The sequence below is a fragment of the Pongo pygmaeus genome, chromosome 7 (genome assembly GCF_028885625.2).
Source record: "Pongo pygmaeus isolate AG05252 chromosome 7, NHGRI_mPonPyg2-v2.0_pri, whole genome shotgun sequence".
Classification (NCBI taxonomy): domain Eukaryota; kingdom Metazoa; phylum Chordata; class Mammalia; order Primates; family Hominidae; genus Pongo; species Pongo pygmaeus.
Genome location: NC_072380.2, coordinates 65,728,650 through 65,748,416, shown reverse-complemented (window position 1 = coordinate 65,748,416; position 19,767 = coordinate 65,728,650). Strand labels below are relative to the sequence as shown.

The following is a 19,767-nucleotide window of genomic DNA, read 5'->3' as shown; positions in this document are numbered from 1 at the left end:
GCGCTAGGTGATGCTTGGGGAAGGCTAAAATACAGCTTCTTGTTTGGTGATACTAGTCATCTGAGTTCACAAAGGAGTGCTGCCACTGGTGTACTGCTGGGGAAAGGGCAGCGGTATAAGGGTCAGGCGACTAGTTAATGACCTTACTACCCATCAGTATGACCTTGGGCAAGTCACTTTCCTTTTCTGGGTTTAAGTTTCTTTTTTTGTGTGTAATTAAGGGTTTGAAATAGATGATTAAAGATTTCTGTTTGTTTTAAAATTCCCTGATGTCAGAAAGGATTTCAGTCTTGCTCACTGCTGTATCCCCAGTACAGTAGAGCTTGGTACATTGGACATTACTGGAGTAGATCTTACCTTTTCTAGTTAGTAATCACAGGACCTTGTCCAAGTTTCTTGACATATTTCCTTATCTGTAAAATGGAGATAATACCTGCTTCTATAGGGTTTATGGTGAAGGTGGAATTAAATCTATGTGACGTATTTAACAATGCCAAGCACGTAGCAGCACTCAAAGTTTGTTGTCACCGAATTAATGTATGATTATCTGTTTTGCGTTTCACTCATTCAGATCATCATAGTTATTTCTTTTTTGTTTGTCTGTTGTTTTTTTTTTTTTTTTTTTTTTGAAATGGAGTTTTGCGCTGTCATCCAGGCTGGAGTGCAGTGACACGATCTCGGCTTGCTGCAACCTCCGCCTCCTGGGTTCAAGTGAGTCTCCTGCCTCATCCTCCTGAGTAGCTGTGAGATTACAGGTGCCCGCCACCACGCCTGGCTAATTTTTGTATTTTTAGTAGAGATGGAGTTTCACCATGTTGGCCAGGCTGGTCTCGAACTCCTGAGCTCAGGTTGATCCTCCCACCTCGGTCTCCCAAAGTGCTGGGATTACAGGCATGAGCCACGCGCGTGAGCCACCGTGCCCAGCCCATAGTTATTTCTTAAAGACCCTTCAGTGAAATATTTATTTGAATTGGTTGGAACACAGTGCAATTTTCAGAAAGGTCATAGTTTTATTCGATGAGTGTTACTTTTAGCTTTTTCTTCCAACCATGGCCTTACCACAGAGCTGAGTAGAAAAGGAAAGTAAAAAAATTAATGCAAATTTATTGCCTCTACTTGGAAAACAATTTAAACCGTATGTCTCATTGCTGGTATGTTGGAAGAATCAACTTAATACTTAGGAAACCCTGGTTTTTAAGGGACTTCTAGAAGTGTGATTCTTTACCCTTATTAAGAGATTCTTGGTCAGAAGTGGATCAGAAATCCTGGAAATGTGGGTAGAAGAAAAATGTCAATGGTAGGTAGAGAATACAGGCCCACAATCTGTTTTTTTTGTTGTTGTTGTCATTGTTTTTTAATTTTTATTTTAGAAATGGAGTCTCACTCTGTCCACACAGGCTAGACTGCCGTGGCACCATCATGGCTCATGTAATCTCAAGCTTCTGGGCTCAAGCAATCCTCCCGCCTCAGTTTCTGGAGTAGCTAGGACTACAGGCACTATGGCCAGCTAATTTTTTATTTTTATTTTTTGTAGAGAGGGGGTCATGCTGTGTTGCCCAGACTTCTACAGTTTGTTAATCAAAACCCTTAGGGTCTGATATATTTGGTAATTCCAGATTTTTCAGATTTTATAAAGATAATTTGGTATATACATCATATATTACATAATACCCCCAGCAGGATTTGGGCACTTCAGCAACCAGACATTAACATTTCTTTTTTTTTGTTTTTTGTTTTTTTGAGACGGAGTCTCGCTCTGTCGCCCAGGCTGGAGTGCAGTGGCGTGATCTCGGCTCACTGCAACCTCCACCTCCTGGGTTCAAGCAGTTGTCTGCCTCAGTCTCCTGAGTAGCTGGGATTACAGGCACCCGCCACCACGCCCAGCTAAATTTTTGTATTTTTAGTAGAGACGGGGTTTCACTATCTTGGTTAGGCTGGTCTTGAACTCCTGACCTCGTGATCCACCTACCTCGACCTCCCAAAGTGTTGGGATTACAGGCGTGAGCCACTGAGCCCGGCCTTAACATTTCTATAGTCAGTTGTAATATTCACATTACGTGGCATAAATAGAGCACAAATAGCTTTACATGTGTTGCGATTAGGTTTAGCTGCCAAATGAGTTTACCTATGAGAAATCTAGAAATCTTTTGCTTTTCAAAGGTTTTTGGTCTGGGAATTTGCAGATAAGGGGTTGAAGACTTCATTTACTCACAACAATGTCATACCTGTAGAAATTCTTGTTTAATAATACGTTTTAAGTCAGTGTTAGATTTCTTTTCCAACAACTTTAATGTTTTACTGTTTCTAGATGACTCTAAATAGGAAGAATTTATAGAATTTTAAGATCAGGAGAGATCTTTAAACAGCAAATAATTAAAACATTATTTATAATAACGTGTCATAATTTCTGTTGAAATTAAATTTTTATTTATGAGGTATTGGGTGAAATTGAAATGATGTAACTCTTTGTTACCAGAATAAAAGCTAATGGTTTTATTCTGGAAGGCCAAGCCTAATGTCTGTCACCTTTAAATGAAAAATTACATGACTAGAAGCCTTTACTTGATTTTGTATCTAAGAAATAAAGTGATACTATGAGAGTCTTTGCTCGCTTTTTCCTTTGGCGTGTTGAATGAGGGACATGCTATGGTTCTTTCTGTTTTTTTGGGGGGATATCCTGTATTTCATTGATTTGTAGAGTGCCTATTTTCATACTTAAACATTTTAGAAACCAGGATAGGTACACATATCATTGGCCAGATGGCCATTGAAACGTTCTTTCACAGGCAGAATGCTAAACCTAGCATCAAAACTTGTGAAGTGAGTGTCATTGGCTTGGAAGGAAATCTGAGAGAGGTTAGTGGAGTACTCTTTGAATCCTGAGGAACCAGATGACTGTGAAGAGCATTGGAGGTGAAAAGCAGCTGTGCACACTGCTACAAAGCCAGCCCGAGAGCTCACAGCATTAGCTTTTTTGTGGATTCTTCTATGAAATGCTTTGTCACTTGTGTTCTTAAACAGCTCTTTGTGGGGTAAAAACAGATACTGTTGAATCTGAGTCAAAAAGTTCTGAACGTGAAGTACTTTTAGTAACAGCCAATTTTGTTTTACTTATATGTATGTTTTTACATATGTAAAAGGTGACGTGGTAAAAATTTCAACTCTAAAATAATTCTTTCAATAAGCAAAAGTAGAAAGAAGTTATAATGCCAGGCATGGTGGCTCACGCCTGTAATCCCAGCACTTTGGGAGGCCAAGGCAGGCGGATCACCTGAGATCAGAAGTTTGAGACCAGCTTGGCCCCCATCTGTACTAAAAATACAAAAATTAGCCCAGCGTGGTGGCGTGTGCCTGTAATCTCACCTACTCGGGAGGCTGAGGCGGGAGAATCGCTTGAACCCAGGAGGGGAGGCAGAGGTTGCAGTGAGCCGAGATCACACCACTGCACTGCATGCAACCTGGGCGACAGAGTAAGACTCTGTCTCAAAAAAAAAAAAAAGTTATAATAAAACACTGTATCATAGCTTAATCGTTTTTTCTTTATTGATGGTATACAAAGAAATGATTTATCCAGATATAGTACATTAAGTAAACATTAGACTAAATGAAATAGAATGTGAATATATTCGATTAGATGAAATATGATAGATTAAATTAATATCAAATTGGAATATTTGGCTATAAGCTATAGGTGGTGCTGTTGCTCCTTATCTGATTTTATTCCTCTTTAGGTGTTTTCTGTGATTCTCCCATGAACCTTGTTTCTGGCTAGTCCCTGTTTTACCATCTTGGGAATTCAATATGAAATTATTTTATTTTATAGGCTGGAGCATTGGATTTGCTAAAGGAGCTTAAGAATATTCCTATGACCCTGGAATTACTGCAGGTATGTGCTTTTATGCATCAAAGTTTTTTTAATAGGTAGTCATCATAAAATACTGAAACATCTTCAGTCCCAATATGTTTTTTTACTGTCTTGATAATGGTGTAAACCATTACTAACTGCTATTTTTTTTTACAGGTGGCAATATAAATCAATAATCTACTAAATTGCCGTTATAAAGCAATGTCGCCTTTCTTAGGAAGAATAAAACCTGAATCTCTAAAGTTGGCAGTAGCAGTGAAATCTCACTGTGAGAGGAAGTTGGATTTTTGGCCCTGATTTGGTCTCCTAAGATTTCCCTTTCTTGATCTATTATTGATAGCTGCTGCCAGCATGAAGCTAGCTTCACGGTGAGGATGGCAAGGTGTCACTCCTCTCCGTTTTTGTTTTTTTTTTTTTTTTTAGCACCAGTCAAGCATGTACACAGTTGATGTCTAGTAGACATTACACAGATTCATTACTGAAGTCTTATTCTTTATTGATAATATTTATAGATGTTTATGGGGGTATATGTAATATTTGGTTACATGCATAGAATGTATAATGATGAAGTCAGGTTATTTAGGGTATCCCTCACCTTCAGTATTTATCATTTCTCTGTGTTGGGAGCATTTCAAGCCCTCTCTTCTAGCTATTTTGAAATATATAATGCTTTGTTAACTGTAGTGACCCTAGTCTGCTGTGGAACCTTAGAACTTATTCCTTCTATCTGACTATATGTTTGTACCCATGAACAAACCTGTCTTCATTCCCTTGCCTCACTTACGCACCCTTCCCAGTCTCTGGTATCCATCACTCTGCTTTCTATCTTTGTGAGGCTCACTGTTTTAGCTCTCACATAGGAGTGAGAACATGTGATATTTGTCTTTCTCTGCCTAGCTTATTTCAGTTAACATAACTTCAGTTCCATCCATGTTTTTGCAAATACATGATTTCATTCTTTTTTATAACTGATGGTATTTCATTGTATATATACATTACATTTTCTTTATCCAGTTATTCATTGATGGGCACTTAGGTTGAGCCCATATCTTGGCTATTGTGAATAGTGCTGCAGTAAACATGAGGGGTGCAGATACCCCTTTGTTAAACTGATTTCCTTTGGATAAATATTTGGTAGTGGGATTGCTGGATCATATGGTGCTTCAATTTTTAGTTCTTGAGAAATCTGCATACTGTTTTATATAGTGGCTGTGCTAATTTTCATTCCCATTAACAGTGTATGAGTTCCCTTTTTTCTGCACCTTCACCATCATCTGTTATTTTTTTTATCTTTTTTATAATAGCTGTTCTGGGCCAGGCGCTCATGCCTGTAATCCCAGCACTTTGGGAGGCTGAGGTGGGTGGATCACCTGAGGCCAGGAGTTCAAGACCAGCCTGGCCAACATGGTAAAACACCGTCACTACTAAAAATACAAAAATTAGCCAGGTGTGGTGGTGCATACCTGTAGTCCCAGCTACTCAGGAGGCCGAGGCGTGAGAATCAATTGAACCCAGGAAGTGGAGGTTACAGTGAGCTGAGATTGCACCACTGCACTTCAGCCCAAGCCACAAAGTGAGACTCTGTCTCAAAAAAAATAAATAAAAAATAAATTAAAAAAATAAAATAATAGCCATTCTGACTGGAGGAAGATGGTATCTCATGGTGGTTTTGATTTGCATTTCTCCAATGATTAGTGATGTTGAACATTTTTTCTTATACCTGTTGGCCACTCGTATGTCTTGTTTTGAGAAATATCTATTCATGTTCTTTGCCCACTGTTTTTTTTTTTTTTTTTTTTTTTTTTTTTTTAAGATAATGTCTCTGTTGCCCAGGTTGGAGTGCAATGGCATGATCATTGGCTGACTGCAGCCTCCACCTCCTGGGCTCAAGTGATCCTCCCACCTCAGCCCCTCCCATCCCTTACCCCCAAGTAACTGGGGACTACAGGAGCATGCTACCATGCTTGGCTAATTAAAAAGAATTTTTTTTTTAGAGACGGAGTTCTCCCTTTGTTGTCCAGGCTGGTCTTGAACTCCAGCCTTGGTCTCCCAAAGTGCTGGGATTGCAGGCATGAGCCACTGCAGCCAGCATTTTGCCCACTTTTTAATGAGATTATTTGTTTTCTGGTTGTTGTTGTTGTTGAATTGTTTGACTTCCTTGTGTATTGTTGATATGAGTCCCTTTTCACATGAATAGTTTGCAAATATTTTCTCCTGTTCAGCAGATTGTCTCTTTACCCTGTTGTTTCCTTTGTTGTGCAGAAGCTTTTTTTTTTCTTTTTTTTTTGAGACACAGTTTCACTCTGTGGCCCAGGATGGAGTGCAGTGGTACGACCTGCGACCTCAGCCTTCTGGATTCAAGCGATTCTCTTGCCTTAGCCTCCCCAGTAGCTGAGATTACAGGCGCCTGCCACCATGCCTGGCTAATTTTTGTAGTTTTAGTAGAGACGGGGTTTCACCATGTTGGCCAGGGTTTCACCATGTTGGCCAGGCTGGTCTCAAACTCCTGACCTCGGGTGATCCGCCAGCCTTGGCCTCCCGAAGTGCTGGGATTACAGGCGTGAGTGTATTTTAATGTTCCATCAATAATGAAATATAAAAATAAAACTTTGACAAAAGTCAGAGTGTTAAAAAGGAAACAATATAGCCAATAACATGAATATCGTTATTTTCTGATTGACGTTTTTTATTATCCACAAGTGCTTTCTTTGATATTTATATTAATTCAGAATTTAGGGAAAGGTGGCGAGGGTGTGTGAACATGATTGAGAAAAAAAGTCACATTTATTTTCATTAATGGCTAACTGAAATTGAACATTTCTTTCAGTTGTGAAAACACTAAACCACAGTTGTATTACCAGTATTTATGACTAAAACTAAAATAATTCACAAATGTTTTAACTTCAGTTTACTTATATTGTAAAAGTATTGAAATTGCTCATTATTGTTGCTGTTATACCTTATGCTAGGTCTTACTTAATGTTTTAATAAGGAAGGGCTTGGCACAGTGGCTCATGCCTGTAATCCCAACACCTTGGGAGATGGAGGCTGGAGGATTGCTTGAGCCCAGCAGTTCAAGACCAGCCTGGGCAACATAGCAAGACTCTGTCTTGATAAAAAAAAAACACACAAACACACACACACAAGTTAGGGAGCATGTACATTATTATCTTACATTTAAAAATATTTTGTAATTTTATATTATATAATTGGTTTGCTTTGTAATCCTATGTATTTTAATCCATTTTTAACGGATTCTAAGAAGGGGTCCATAAGCTTCACCAGACTTCCAGAAGGATCCATGGTGCAAAAAAAGGGTTAAGAACTCCTCCTGTAGGCTGGCCAGGTGGCTCATGCCTGTAATTCCAGCACTTTGGAAGCCGGAGGTGGGTGGATCACTTGAGCTCAGGAGTTTGAGACCAGCCTGCCAACATGGTGAAACCCCGTCTCTACTAAAAATACAAAAAAATTAGCCAGGCATGGTGGCATGTGCCTGTAATAATCCCAGCTACTCGGGAGGCTGAGGCAGCAGAATCGCTTGAACCCAGGAGGCAGAGGTTGCAGTGAGTCGAGATTGCGCCACTGCACTCCAGCCTGGGCAACAGAGCAAGACTCTGTATCAAAAAAAAAAAAAAAAAAAAGAACTCCTCTCTCTCTAGACCCCAGAAAGAGGAAGGAAGAGAAAGGAAGTAAGTCATGAAGTCCTACCTTCTGAATTCAGGTTTCTGTCTAATGATCAATAACTTCTCTTGCGAGTCAACTCTAAGAATAAACTTTCCTTTGAGATAGTTCCTTACCAAGGCATAACTTTATCCCGACAGACCTATGTGGGGAAAACAACATAGTAATCCCAATATTTATTTAACAGGCACATGTAGAGTTATAGAGAGTATGGAGGTTGGATAGGGTTAATATTTATGACCATCTCAAATTTTTTCCTGTGCTTCCTTCTTTGGAAAGCCTGTGTATTTATATAACAAATATTTGAGGTTTTTTTTTTTTCTTTGTGATGGAGTTTCACTCTTTTTGCCCAGGCTGGAGTGCAATGGCACGATCTCGGCTCACCGCAACCTCCGCCTCCCGGGTTCAAGCGATTCTCCTGCCTCAGCCTCCTGAGTAGCTGGGATTACAGGCGTGTGCCACCACACCCGGCTAAGAGTTTTTACTGTGATTAAGAATTGTGCTGGGTTTATAAAGATGAATAAGATAAGGCCTTTCCCTCCTCATTGAGCTTAAATTCTAGTAGAGGAAAACTGACATATAAACAAAGATGTAGGTACCCAAAGAAAAGTCCATACAGTGTTCATCTGGGGGAAAGAGGGAGGGTAGGAAGAAGCACAAATAAGTTTACTTGTCAATCTAAGTACATAATCTGGGAGGTGCAGAATGCCGTTATGTAGGTGATAAAGCTGAAACCACGTCTCGAAAGATGACTAGGTTCTCCCTCAGCAGATAGACGGGGAAAGATATTTCAGCGGAGAAAACAGTTATGTGGAAGCAATGTGGCATTTAGAAGTGAAAATAAAGGAGAGCTAGTTGCATACGGGGTTAAAGACATGGGAAGAGCTAGTTGCATACAGGATTTTAAAGACATAGGTGGTATGGCATGCAGGGCTTCATATGTGATGCTGAGAGCATTACTACTGAAAGGTGTTAGGCAGGGGAGTATGTGACCAGATTTGCACATTGGAGGAAATGGGAAGCTGGAGCCTGAAAGGCCTGTTGACTAATGAAGTTATTCAGGTGAGGAGTGATGAGGGCTTAAACTAAGATAATAGCAATATAAATGGAGAGAAGGGGAATTTGTTAATGAAAGACAGCCTATAAGGATTGGTAGTTTGAATGGAGGTGAAGGAGTGGAGGAATTTAGGATGACTGAGATTTTTGCCATGGCGACTGGGTAGATGGTGCCATTTAGCAATATAAGAATATTCAAGAAAGGTGGTATGAAGGTGAGCTTGGGATGAGAAGAAAATAAAAATGGAGGGGTGAAGAGATAATGGATAATTTGGATACACTGGATTTTGAGATGCCTATGAAACAAGTATATGCAGGTATCTGGTAGGTAGTTGAGTATGTCCTCCCTAGCAGTGCTGTCAAGTATGACTTTGCAGTGATGGAAATGTTTCTGATGTGAGTGTTGACTGATATGGTAGTGCTTAACTACATAAGGCTATTGAGCACTTGAAATATGGCTAAGGAACGGAATTCTGAATTTCATTTAATTTTAACAAATTTTAAATAGCCATATATGTAAACAGCTCTAGAATATAAGAGAAAGGACAGGTTTCGGAAATATTTGGGAAGTAATAGCATAGAGGTGGGTTAGATCCCCTAGGAAAAAGGGAAAACAGAGTTGGGATATAACAGACTGATTAAATCAAATGAGATCTGAAGAGTCCATGGGAGTTTACAGTTAGGAGTGCAGGAAACTTTGAGCAGAGTGAGAGAATAGAAGGTGGGTATGGGTTGAAGGTGGGGAAGTAAACAGGAAGACAAATATTTGGGCTAGTAATAGATTCGGCTAGTTTTGTAAGTTTTTATATATAGTAGATTAATTTATTCAATCATGATTAAGTGTCTGCTGTGTGCTAGATATTATTGCACGTGCTGAATATAGTGACAGACAAGACAAGGTCCCTGCTGTCTTGGAACTTATTAAAAGGATAGTAAACATAGCTGTATGTTTCTTTTTTTTTTTAAACAGTATTATTGAGATATAATTCACATACCATAAAATTCATTAATTTAAAGTGTGTGATTCATTGTTTTTTAGTATATTCTGGTACTATCACCACAATTAACTTTGGAACATTTTCATCACCCCAAAAAGTCATTCTCCGTTCCCCCCACCTGGTCTTCCTCCTTCCAGCCTAGGCAACCACTAATCTTTCTGTCTCTCTAGATTTGCCTGTTCTGGAGTTTTCATATAAATGGAATCATACAGTATGTGACCTTTGATGTCTGGCTTCTGTCACTTAGCTTAATGTTTTTAGAATTCATCCATGTTGCAGTTTATGTCAGAATTTTCAGGCCTTTTTATGGCTGAATAATATTCAGTTGCATGGATATTTCACATGTTTTTATCCATTTGTCAGTTGATGCGTTTAGACTTTTTTGGCTGTTATGTATCACACTGCTATGCGTGTTTATGTACAAGTTTGTGTGAGCATATGTTTTTGTTGTTCTTGTGTAGATACCTGGGAATGGTATTGCTGGTTTTTGTGGTAACTGTGTGTTTAACATTTTGAGGACCTGCCAGACTCTTTTCTCCAGCCACGGTACCATTTTATATCCTTAGTAGCAGTAAACGAGGGGTCCAGTTTCTCTGCATCCTTGCAAACACTTGTTGCTGTTTGTCTTTGATTATAGCTATTGTAGTGGGTGTAGTGGTATTTCATTGTAGCTTTAATTTTTATTTCCATAATGTCTAAGGATGCTGAATATCTTTTCATGTGCTTGTTGGTTATTTTTATATCTTATTTGGAGAAATGTCTATCCAGATCCTTTGCCCGTTTTTAAATTGGATTGTCTTTTTTTTTAATTGAGTTGTAATAGTTCTTTATATATTCCAGATACAAGTCCCTTATCAGACATAGAGTTTGCAAATATTGTCTCTTTTTCTGTGAATTATCTTTTTACTTTCTCAGTGCTGTCCGTTGAAGCACAAAAGTTTTAAATTTTGATATATTCTATTTTTTCTTTGATTGCTTGTGCCTTAGGTGTCATATCCAAGAAACCATTCCCTAATCCAAGGTCATGAAGCTTTACTCCTATTCATATTGAGTTAATTTTTATGTGTGGTGTAAGGAAGAGGTTCAGCTTTATTCTTTTACATGTGGATATCTAGTTGTTCCAGCACCATTTGTTGAAAAGGATATTCTTTTCTCCAATGAATTGTCTTGATATCGTTATCTAAAATCAGTTGATGAAAAAGGTAGGAGTTTATTTCTGGAGTCTTAAATTTATCCCATTAATCAGCACGTCCATCCTTTTGCCAGTACCATGCTATCTTGGTTACTATAGGGAATTGTGAGTGCTCCAACTTTGTTCTTCTTTTTCAAGATCGTTTTGGCTGTTTTGGGTCCTTTGCATTTCTGTATGGACTTTAGGGTAAGCTTGTCACTTTCTACACTAAAGGCAGATGGGATTCTGATAGGCATTGCATTGAGTCAGTAGTTCGACTTGATTAGTATTGCAGTCTTAACATTTAAGTCTTCCAGTCTATCAACATGAGATTTTAAAATTTTGTTTAGGTCATCTTTAATTTCTTTCAGAAATGTTTTATAGTAGCTGTGTGTTTCTTTTATGTTGTCTTTTATATATGTGTGTTTTAAATGTATGTTTTACATATGTGTTTTATAGTAGCTGTACAGTAGCTATATGTTTTTTACCTTAAGATTTAGTGGCTACCTTCAGATCATCTTGGCAAAAACTCATGAGTGATCGCAAAGGAGACTTTTCTTCTGGAGCACATCAAATCTGCTTGTTTCCTGTGATGTTAACAGTGTCTCTTGATCTCAGTACTCATTCCTTTCTGCTTTACCATCAGTGTGCAGCTGACCCCTAAGGCTGCTTAATGCACTCTCCACCTTTCCAAGGTAATGTCTTTCTGAATACCTGATGTTCTGTAGAAATCATGGGCAAAGGCACATATTTTATCTGCTAGAGTTTCACAATGTCTAGTTTGTCCTGAAAGATTTCGTTAGTCCTGCAGTCAAGAAAACAGTTACAATCCCACAATTCCTAAGGTCACTTGAGCACAGAATACTTTTGTATGACCTATCTATTACATCTTGTAAGTCTTAGCATACCAATTTTAGGAAAAATCTCTAGGGAATTCTTAGAGGCAACTTCAGACTTGCTTATCCAAGTAAGTAGCTTCATAATCTTTTCATCTACTTTTTTTTTTTCATTTTTTCCATGGTACCCCCAAAGGAAAAAAGAAGAACTTATTTCAAATTTTTGTTTTTTATTCTACCTCAGCAGCCTCATTTCTTCTTTTTCTTTCTTTTTTTTTTTTTGAGATGGAGTCTCGTTCTGTTACCCAGGCTGGAGTGCAGTGGTGCAATCTCGGCTCACTGCAACCTCAACCTCTCGGGTTCAAGCAATTCTCCTGCCTCAGCCTCCCAAGTAGCTGGGACTACAGGTGTGTGCCACCACTCCCAGCTAATATTTTGTATTTTTTAAAGATGGGGTTTCACCATGTTAGCCAGGATGGTCTTGATCTCCCGACCTCGTGATCCACCCACCTCGGCCTCCCAGAGTGCTGGGATTACAGGCATGAGCCACCGTACCCGCTCTTTTTTTTTCTTTTTGGAGATAGAGTCTTGCTCTGTCGCCCAGGCTGGAAGCTGGAGCGCAGTGGTGTGATCTTGGCTCACTGCAACTTCTGCCTTCTGGATTCAAGTGATTCTTCTGTCTCAGCCTCCCAAGTAGCTGGGACTACAGGCGCTTGCCACCATGCCCAGCTAATTTGTTTTTTGTTGGTTTTTTGTTGGTTTTTTTTTAGTAGAGACAAAGTTTTACTATATTGGCCAGGCTGGTCTCGAACTCCTGACCTCGTGAGCCGCCTGCCTCAGCCTCCCAAAGTGCTGGGATTACAGGCATGAGCCACCGTGCCCCTCATTTCTTATTATTTTGGCTTGACAATCTCTTCCATAGATAAGCGTGTTTATTACAATGTAACTGTATTCTCAGTATAGGTTTTGTTTGGGGCTAAGCGGGATAATCATTGACTTTTTAGTAATCAAAACATCCTCTGATAATTAAAAAGCAGTCACCCAGCAGTACACAATTCATCATCTTATACCTTTGCTTTCCTGCAAGCCCCTAGTAAAGTGTCATTTTATTTTTTTGCACGTTTGTGTCAGTTCTAAGCTTCAGAACCACACTAATAAGTTATTTCCTCCACACATTCAAAAAGTAGAGTTTTTTTCCTAGTAAACTAGCCTTGTAAACCCCAAATTGTTTGGGGCTTTAAAATTGTGGAGTCCCTTTATCTTTCTGCTGTTCAATCTTGTCTGCTTTGCTCAGCTTTCTAAGAGATGTAGGACACTCTAGCCAACCACATATTCTAAATTCTTGAATAAAACTTAGATCCTGAATCTGTCTCTTTGTTGAGAGGACTGAATAATTTAGAAGGAAACCTCAAGTACCTGTATATTTTTCTACCATAAAGCTTACAATAGGGGTTCTCTTTTTTCCACCACTAAGAATTCCTTTTGTTATTTTTTTCTTCCATAGACCATATGTTTGAAAGATTGTCTGTTAACAACCCGAACTTACTAAATAATTTACCATTTTTTATTTATCATCCATATTTGGGCTGTCATAGCTTTTGTGTTCTTTGAGCACAATTTGAAACCATTGATGTGCTAGAAAGACCATGGACTTTGGCAGTGGACAAACCTGGATTAAAATCCCAGCTTTTGGCTGGGCCAGTGGCTCACGCTTGTAATCCCAGCACTTTGGGAGGGCGAGGTGGGTGGATCACCTGAGGTCTAGAGTTTGAGACTAGCCTGGCCAACGTGGTGCAACCCGTCTCTACTAAAAATACACAAATTATCCGGGCGAGGTGGCCTGTGCCTGTAATCCCAGCCGCTCGGGAGGCTGAGGCAGGAGAATTGCTTGAACCGGGAGGTGGAGGTTGCAGTGAGCCAAGATGGTGCCCCACTGCACTCTAGCCTGGGTGACAGAGTGAGATTCCGTCTCAAAAAAAAAAAAAAAATTCCCAGCTTCGCTGGTTGGTAATGGTGTGATGCTGGGCACGTTATTTATTGGTACTTCCAATCTCTTCATCTTTAAAAATAGGAATAATCTCAACTTTGAAGGGTTGTTAGAAAGATTGATGAATGTGGATGCACTAAGCATAATTCTAGGCACGTAATTATCACAGGTTAAATTTTACCTGTATTTTGTGAAGTGCATTTTAATCTCTCTGATTATATGCTGGTTCCTGGCAAAATAAAGCCTTTTAAACCTGGATAGGTGGTAGTTTTTGTTTGGATATCCTCATAATAATTTGCAGCTGGTGCTCTATGAAGTAATCCATGTAGAAGAATGTATAGAAACAAAGAAATGCATGTATTAGTCATGATTGCTTCAGCCTGACTTATATACAACATTTTATATTTTATCCTCATTTATCTTCACTTCTCCCTTGTGGAAAGATTGATTTCATTTTTCTAGTTAACCAGACTTATTACAGTAGTGAGTTTTATGCTTCTAGATCTTGATGATAAGAACATTAATGAGTCTAGTGTTTGATCTGAAGATGTATGTATCTTAATATAGTTTGCTATTATAAGGATCCAAAAATTGAAGTTTTAAAATTCTAAAATGGAAACAGGAATCTGGGAAAGAAAAGAATGTGGGTGAAATACTAATTTGTTTAAAATAAAATTGGTATACATTTTTTTTTGTTATTGCCTTGCAGTCCACAAGAATCGGAATGTCAGTTAATGCTATTCGCAAGCAGAGTACAGATGAAGAAGTTACATCTTTGGCAAAGTCTCTCATCAAATCCTGGAAAAAATTATTAGGTATCATTGATCTTCCCTTACGTATATTTATGATGTTGTGAGTTATTCAAACAGTTAATGGTTACATATTATGATTAGTTAATGGTTACATTTTTTTCTTGGTGAATGTAGATATACTGAAAGCAGTGCCTCGTAATAAAGGCGAGGGGAGTTAATTTGATCTTCAGGGTTTTTTTGCCTTTTAGGCCAGTCAAATTTGGCTTTGTTAACTTTTGACACAACTGGATAAACTCTTTCAGTAAGAAGAATTTTCTCTTAAGGGAAAGGTTGTGGATACCTTTTGAAATGGTTTTTGAAATTTTTTGACTTAACAGAAAACTTGCAAGGATGATTAAAAGAATGCCATATCCTTTATCCATATCATCAATTTTTAATACTTGCCATATTTGTTTTATCATATTCTCTCTTTTTCTTTCTCTATTTGCACACACACAAATTATTTTTTTCTGAACTATTTGAAAGTATGTTGAATATATCATGCTCTTTTACCCTTTAAATACTTGTGTGTATTTCCTTATTACAAGCTTATTTTTTTATGGAATCATAGTAAAAGAAATTTAGGAAATTTAACATTGGTATAGTATTTTATGGTTTATGTTCAGGTTTGTCAGTTGTCCCAATAATGTTTTTTATAGTTCTTTTGTTTTTCCACCTCCAGGAAAAGATCCAGTTCAGGATCACATAGCTAGTTTTTTTTTTTTTTTTTTTTTTTTGAGACTGAGTCTCACTCTGTTGCCCAGACTGGAGTGCAGTGGTGCAGTCTCGGTTCACTGCAAGCTCCGCCTCCTGGGTTTATGCCATTCTCCTGCCTCAGCCTCCCGAGTAGCTGGGACTACAGGTGCCTGCCACCATGCCCAGCTAATTTTTTGTGTTTTTAGTAGAGACGAGGTTTCACCATGTTAGCCAGGGTGGTCTCGATCACCTGACCTCGTGATCTGCCCACCTTGGCCTCCCAAAGTGCTGGGATTACAGGCGTGAGCCACCGCGCCCGGCCTCACATAGCTAGTTTTCTAATTTGAAATCATTCTTAAGCTTTTATCTTTTATGAAATTGACATTTTGAAGAATACAGGTACCCCTTCTCCTTTATTTTTCCCCCAAGGCAGAAATGTTCCTTTCTCATTTGAAGACCAACCTGTTTACTTGGGTTCATGATTTTACTTTTTCTTTGTTTTTGGTCTGTGATCTTTCACTATCAGTTATCGCCTGTGTAGGAAATGTACATAGGGTCCTAGCCCAACAAATATGAATTCCCTCCCCTTAAATTTTATTTTGGGGCTGTCAATTTTTTGTTGATATGTTTCCTAAAAGTCAAATTTGGAAGGAAAGAAAATTAAACGCAATTTTGTCTTTCACATTAATTGCACAAACCCAATAAAAGAATTACTGTTGTGGGCCATGCTTTAAAATTTTATGTATGTGAGTGTATATATCCTGTCCCTTCCCCCTCATTCCTGGTCCCCTGCCTCAAGTAGGGCTAAAAGAAACAAGGTCATTTCCTATAGAAGAAAGTATGTATGCCTCCTGAATATGTGGAGTTTAACTTTTTATTTTGACATAATAAGTGACTCACAGAAAATTACCACAAAAAAAAAAAGCACAGAAAGGTCTCATGTACCCTTTATCCAGGTTCCTCCTATGGTAATATTACATAACTCTCATATACAGAATCTCAACCAGGAAATTGACAATGATACAATCTACACACCTTATTCAGATTTCATCAGTTTTTACTGGCGCTAGTGTATGTGTGGGGGCATGTATCCTTCTGAGCAATTTTATCATATATATACATTCATGTAACCATCATTAATGTATATTTTAAAATACTTTCATGCAAATCAGATTTTTATCAAATTCATAATGGGCTTAAAAAATAGAACTTGGATGTGTTATACAATATGCAGAAAATGACCAGTTGTAATGAATGCAAAGTAGAATTGGATTTTGGTTTAAAAGTAAACTAGGAAATATATTCAAGGCAGAATTTCCCACATTTTTAAGTTATATCCTTGAAGCAGGTTTATACCCCTATCCACCCCCTTCCCCACCACTTTTTTTGTTTTGTGTCGAGATAGGGGTCTTGCTATGTTGCCTAGGCTAACCTCCAACTCCTGGGTTCAAGCAGTCTTCCACATCACACTCCTAAGTAGCTGGAACTGCAAGCATCCGCCACTGCCCTCCTTTGTTATTTATTTATTGATTTGAGACAGAGTCTCACTATGTTGCCCAGGCTGGTCTTGGACTCTTGGACTCAAGTGATCCAACCTGCCTTGGCCTCCCAAAGTGTTAGGTTTATAGGTGTGAGCCATCTCACTTGGCCCCTCCTTTGTTTTTAATAGCATATTCTGTATTTGAGGTGTACCTGCTTTTTTCTCGTGATTAGATCAGGTTGTACATCTGCAGTTGGAATACTGTTTAAGCATGTTATGTCCTTCTCAAGGTATCATATCCGGAGTGATCGATGGTAATTTTGAGAATCCAGTCACAGCTACACTGTATAGTGTGTTGTTTTTCCTCTTGTAGTTAATAGCCATTCTGTGGGAGACACTTTTAAGATCCTGAAACTGTCTTACACCTTAACAAATCTTTTTCCTCCCCTCCCAATTTAGGATCCATTGATTTTTTTGCTCAAACCAATCTTTGTAGTGTTAGTTGCAAAATTGTGATTTTTCTGACTCCTCTTTCTGTTAGAAGAACCTTCTGGCCAGGCACGGTGGCTCACGCCTGTAATCTCAGCACTTTGGGAGGCTGAGGCGGGCAGATCACGAGGTCAGGAGATCGAGACCATCCTGGCTAACACAGTGAAACCCCGTCTCTACTAAAAAAATACAAAAAAATTAGCCGGGTGTGATAGTGAGCGCCTGTAGTCCCAGCTACTCGAGAGGCTGAGGCAGGAGAATGGCGTGAACCCGGGAGGCGGAGCTTGCACTGAGCCAAGATTGCGCCACTGCACTCCAGCCTGGGCAACAGAGTGAGAGTCCGTCTCAAAAAAAAAAAAAAAAACAAACAACCTTCTTTTTACCCCTTAGCTATTTATCTGTTAGTGTAGACTCGCAGGTTCCTTTGCTGTACGATGGATTGTAATACATTACTATTCAAATTTAATTTGCATAAATTTTACCCCTACTATAATTTTACCTGTGCTGTGTGTGTACTTAATTTATATTACCTTTTTTAATGAAAATATTTTGTTTTTCTATAACTATTATTTTTATTGGTTTCAGAATAATTTATTCAGTTGACTATACCATATTTTAGTTGATCACCTGCCTGTTTAGATTTGTTGTTGTTTTTAACTTTATGGTGGTTGTAACTAATGTCTTGATGGATATCTTTCTGCCTAAAGCTTTTTCTTTACATTGTTAGCTAGATTTCTACATTTACTACTACTGCTACTAGGTAGCACATTGTTGAATACTTAAGATATGCCAAGCATTGACCTGTATTAATGCATTTAATCCTCACAACAATCCAATTTGGTAGGTGCTATTATAATCTCCCATTTTATGATGAGGAATCTGAGGCACTGAGCGGTTAAATACCTTGCACACAGTTGAATTGGTGGTGAATAGCCAAGCTGGGACTTGACTGCAGACAGCTGGAGTCCAGAGCTGGAGCACTTCCTTCCCTGCTAGCTGGGCTGTGTTGCCCACAACACCATATCAGATAGTAGGGATACTTCTGAGGCTGTTCATGCCTCTTACTGCTCTGCTTTCCAAAAGGATTGTACTAATTCATTGTGCCAGAGCAGTGTGTGAGATAGTTCTGCTGTCCCTTTGGCAGCATTGGATCCTTGCTGGATCATATTTCATTGTTATATCAGTTTTCCCTTTTAAATGCTTTCTACCCTATTACTTTTGGACCATTTCTTAGTCCTTGCCATGTGTCATTGTTAATCTTTGTTTTCAGTGTTACAGTACTATAGCATCTTTGTGATTTGAGCCTTCAAGGTAATTATTGAGAATAACAAGGAGCAGTAAAATTATGTGAAAACTAAAGTGTATGTGCACGTTTTATCAGAGGGCTTGAATTGTGTTTTAAGTTTGACAAACTTCAACTTTACAAGATGAGTTCTACAGTTGTGATTTCAACCATTCTTTTATCGGTGATTCTCATCCAGATAACTATATATTAGAGTTGTCTAAGGAACTTTAAAAAATAATGATACTTGCACCTCACTGCCAGAGATTTGGATTGAATGGATCTGGTTTGGAGCTTGGCATGAGGATATATTTAAAAGCTCCCTAGGTGATTCTGCTATCCAGTTGGATATAGTTTCTTCCATATTCTATACAGAGAGATGTGAAGAATTGAAAGAATTCTTTATGTAGCCTTTATTGCTTATGTAGGGAGCAAAATGTATTTAACTGGTGTACTTTGTACAGTAGACCCAAACATTTTCTGAACTTAGCTTCAAGGCTATGTGTTTTGTTTTTGTTTTGTTTTTTTGAGACAGAGTATCACTCTGTCATCCAGGCTGGAGTGCAGTGGTGCAGTTATAGCTCATTGCAGCCTCAAGTTCCTGGGCTCAAGGGTTCTTCCTGCCTGGGCTTCCTGAGTGGCTGGGACTACAGGCATGCACCGATTTTTTTTTTTTTTTTTGAGACAGAGTCTCACTCTGTCACCCAGGCTGGAGTGCAGTCACACAATCTCGGCTCACTGCAACCTCCTCCTCCCAGGTTCAAATGATTCTCCTGCCTCAGCCTCAGCTGGGATTGCAGGTGTGCGCCACCATGCCCAGCTAATTTTTGTATTTTTAGTAGGGACAGGGTTTCACCATATTGGCTAGGCTGGTCTTGAACTCCTGACCTCAAGTGATCTACCCGCCTCAGCCTCCCAAAGTGTTGGGTTTACAGGTGTGAGCCACCACATTCGGCCCCAGGCAGGCACCAGTTTTAAAATTTAAGATTGTGTTGATTGATTTAAAAGTGAATGTTTCTTTGGGCTGTTGAAATATTGCACTGACTTAACCTATTTTTATGTACCTTATTTCATAATATCTCATCGCTTACCTCTTTTTTTTTTTTTTTTTTTTTTGAGACAGAGTCTCGCTCTGTCGCCCAGGCTGGAGTGCAAGTGGCATGATCTCAGCTCACTGCAACCTCTGCCTCCCAGATTCAAGCTATTCTTCTGCCTCAGCCTCCTGAGTAGCTGGGACTACAGGCGCGTATCACCACACCCAGCTAATTTTTTGTATTTTTTTTAGTAGAGACGGGGTTTTACCATGTTAACCAGGATGATCTTGATCTCCTGACCTTGTGATCTGCCCGCTGTGGCCTCCCAAAGTGCTGGGATTACAGGCATGAGCCACTGTGCCCGGTCACCTCTTTAAGTCTTAAAGCTTGTGCACTCTGTA

At 39.0% G+C, this 19,767-nt stretch overlaps 1 protein-coding gene across 1 annotated transcript in view; it reads left to right on the top strand.

The window, feature by feature from the left end:
- The window catches only part of TCEA1 (transcription elongation factor A1), a 58,025-nt gene that overhangs the window by 10,373 nt on the left and 27,885 nt on the right, over window positions 1–19,767 (top strand). Inside the window, exons 2-3 of the mRNA XM_054497700.2 lie at window positions 3,824–3,886; window positions 14,304–14,409. Coding sequence (XP_054353675.1) covers window positions 3,824–3,886; window positions 14,304–14,409 — 169 coding nt within the window. The remainder of the gene's footprint in view (window positions 1–3,823; window positions 3,887–14,303; window positions 14,410–19,767) is intronic.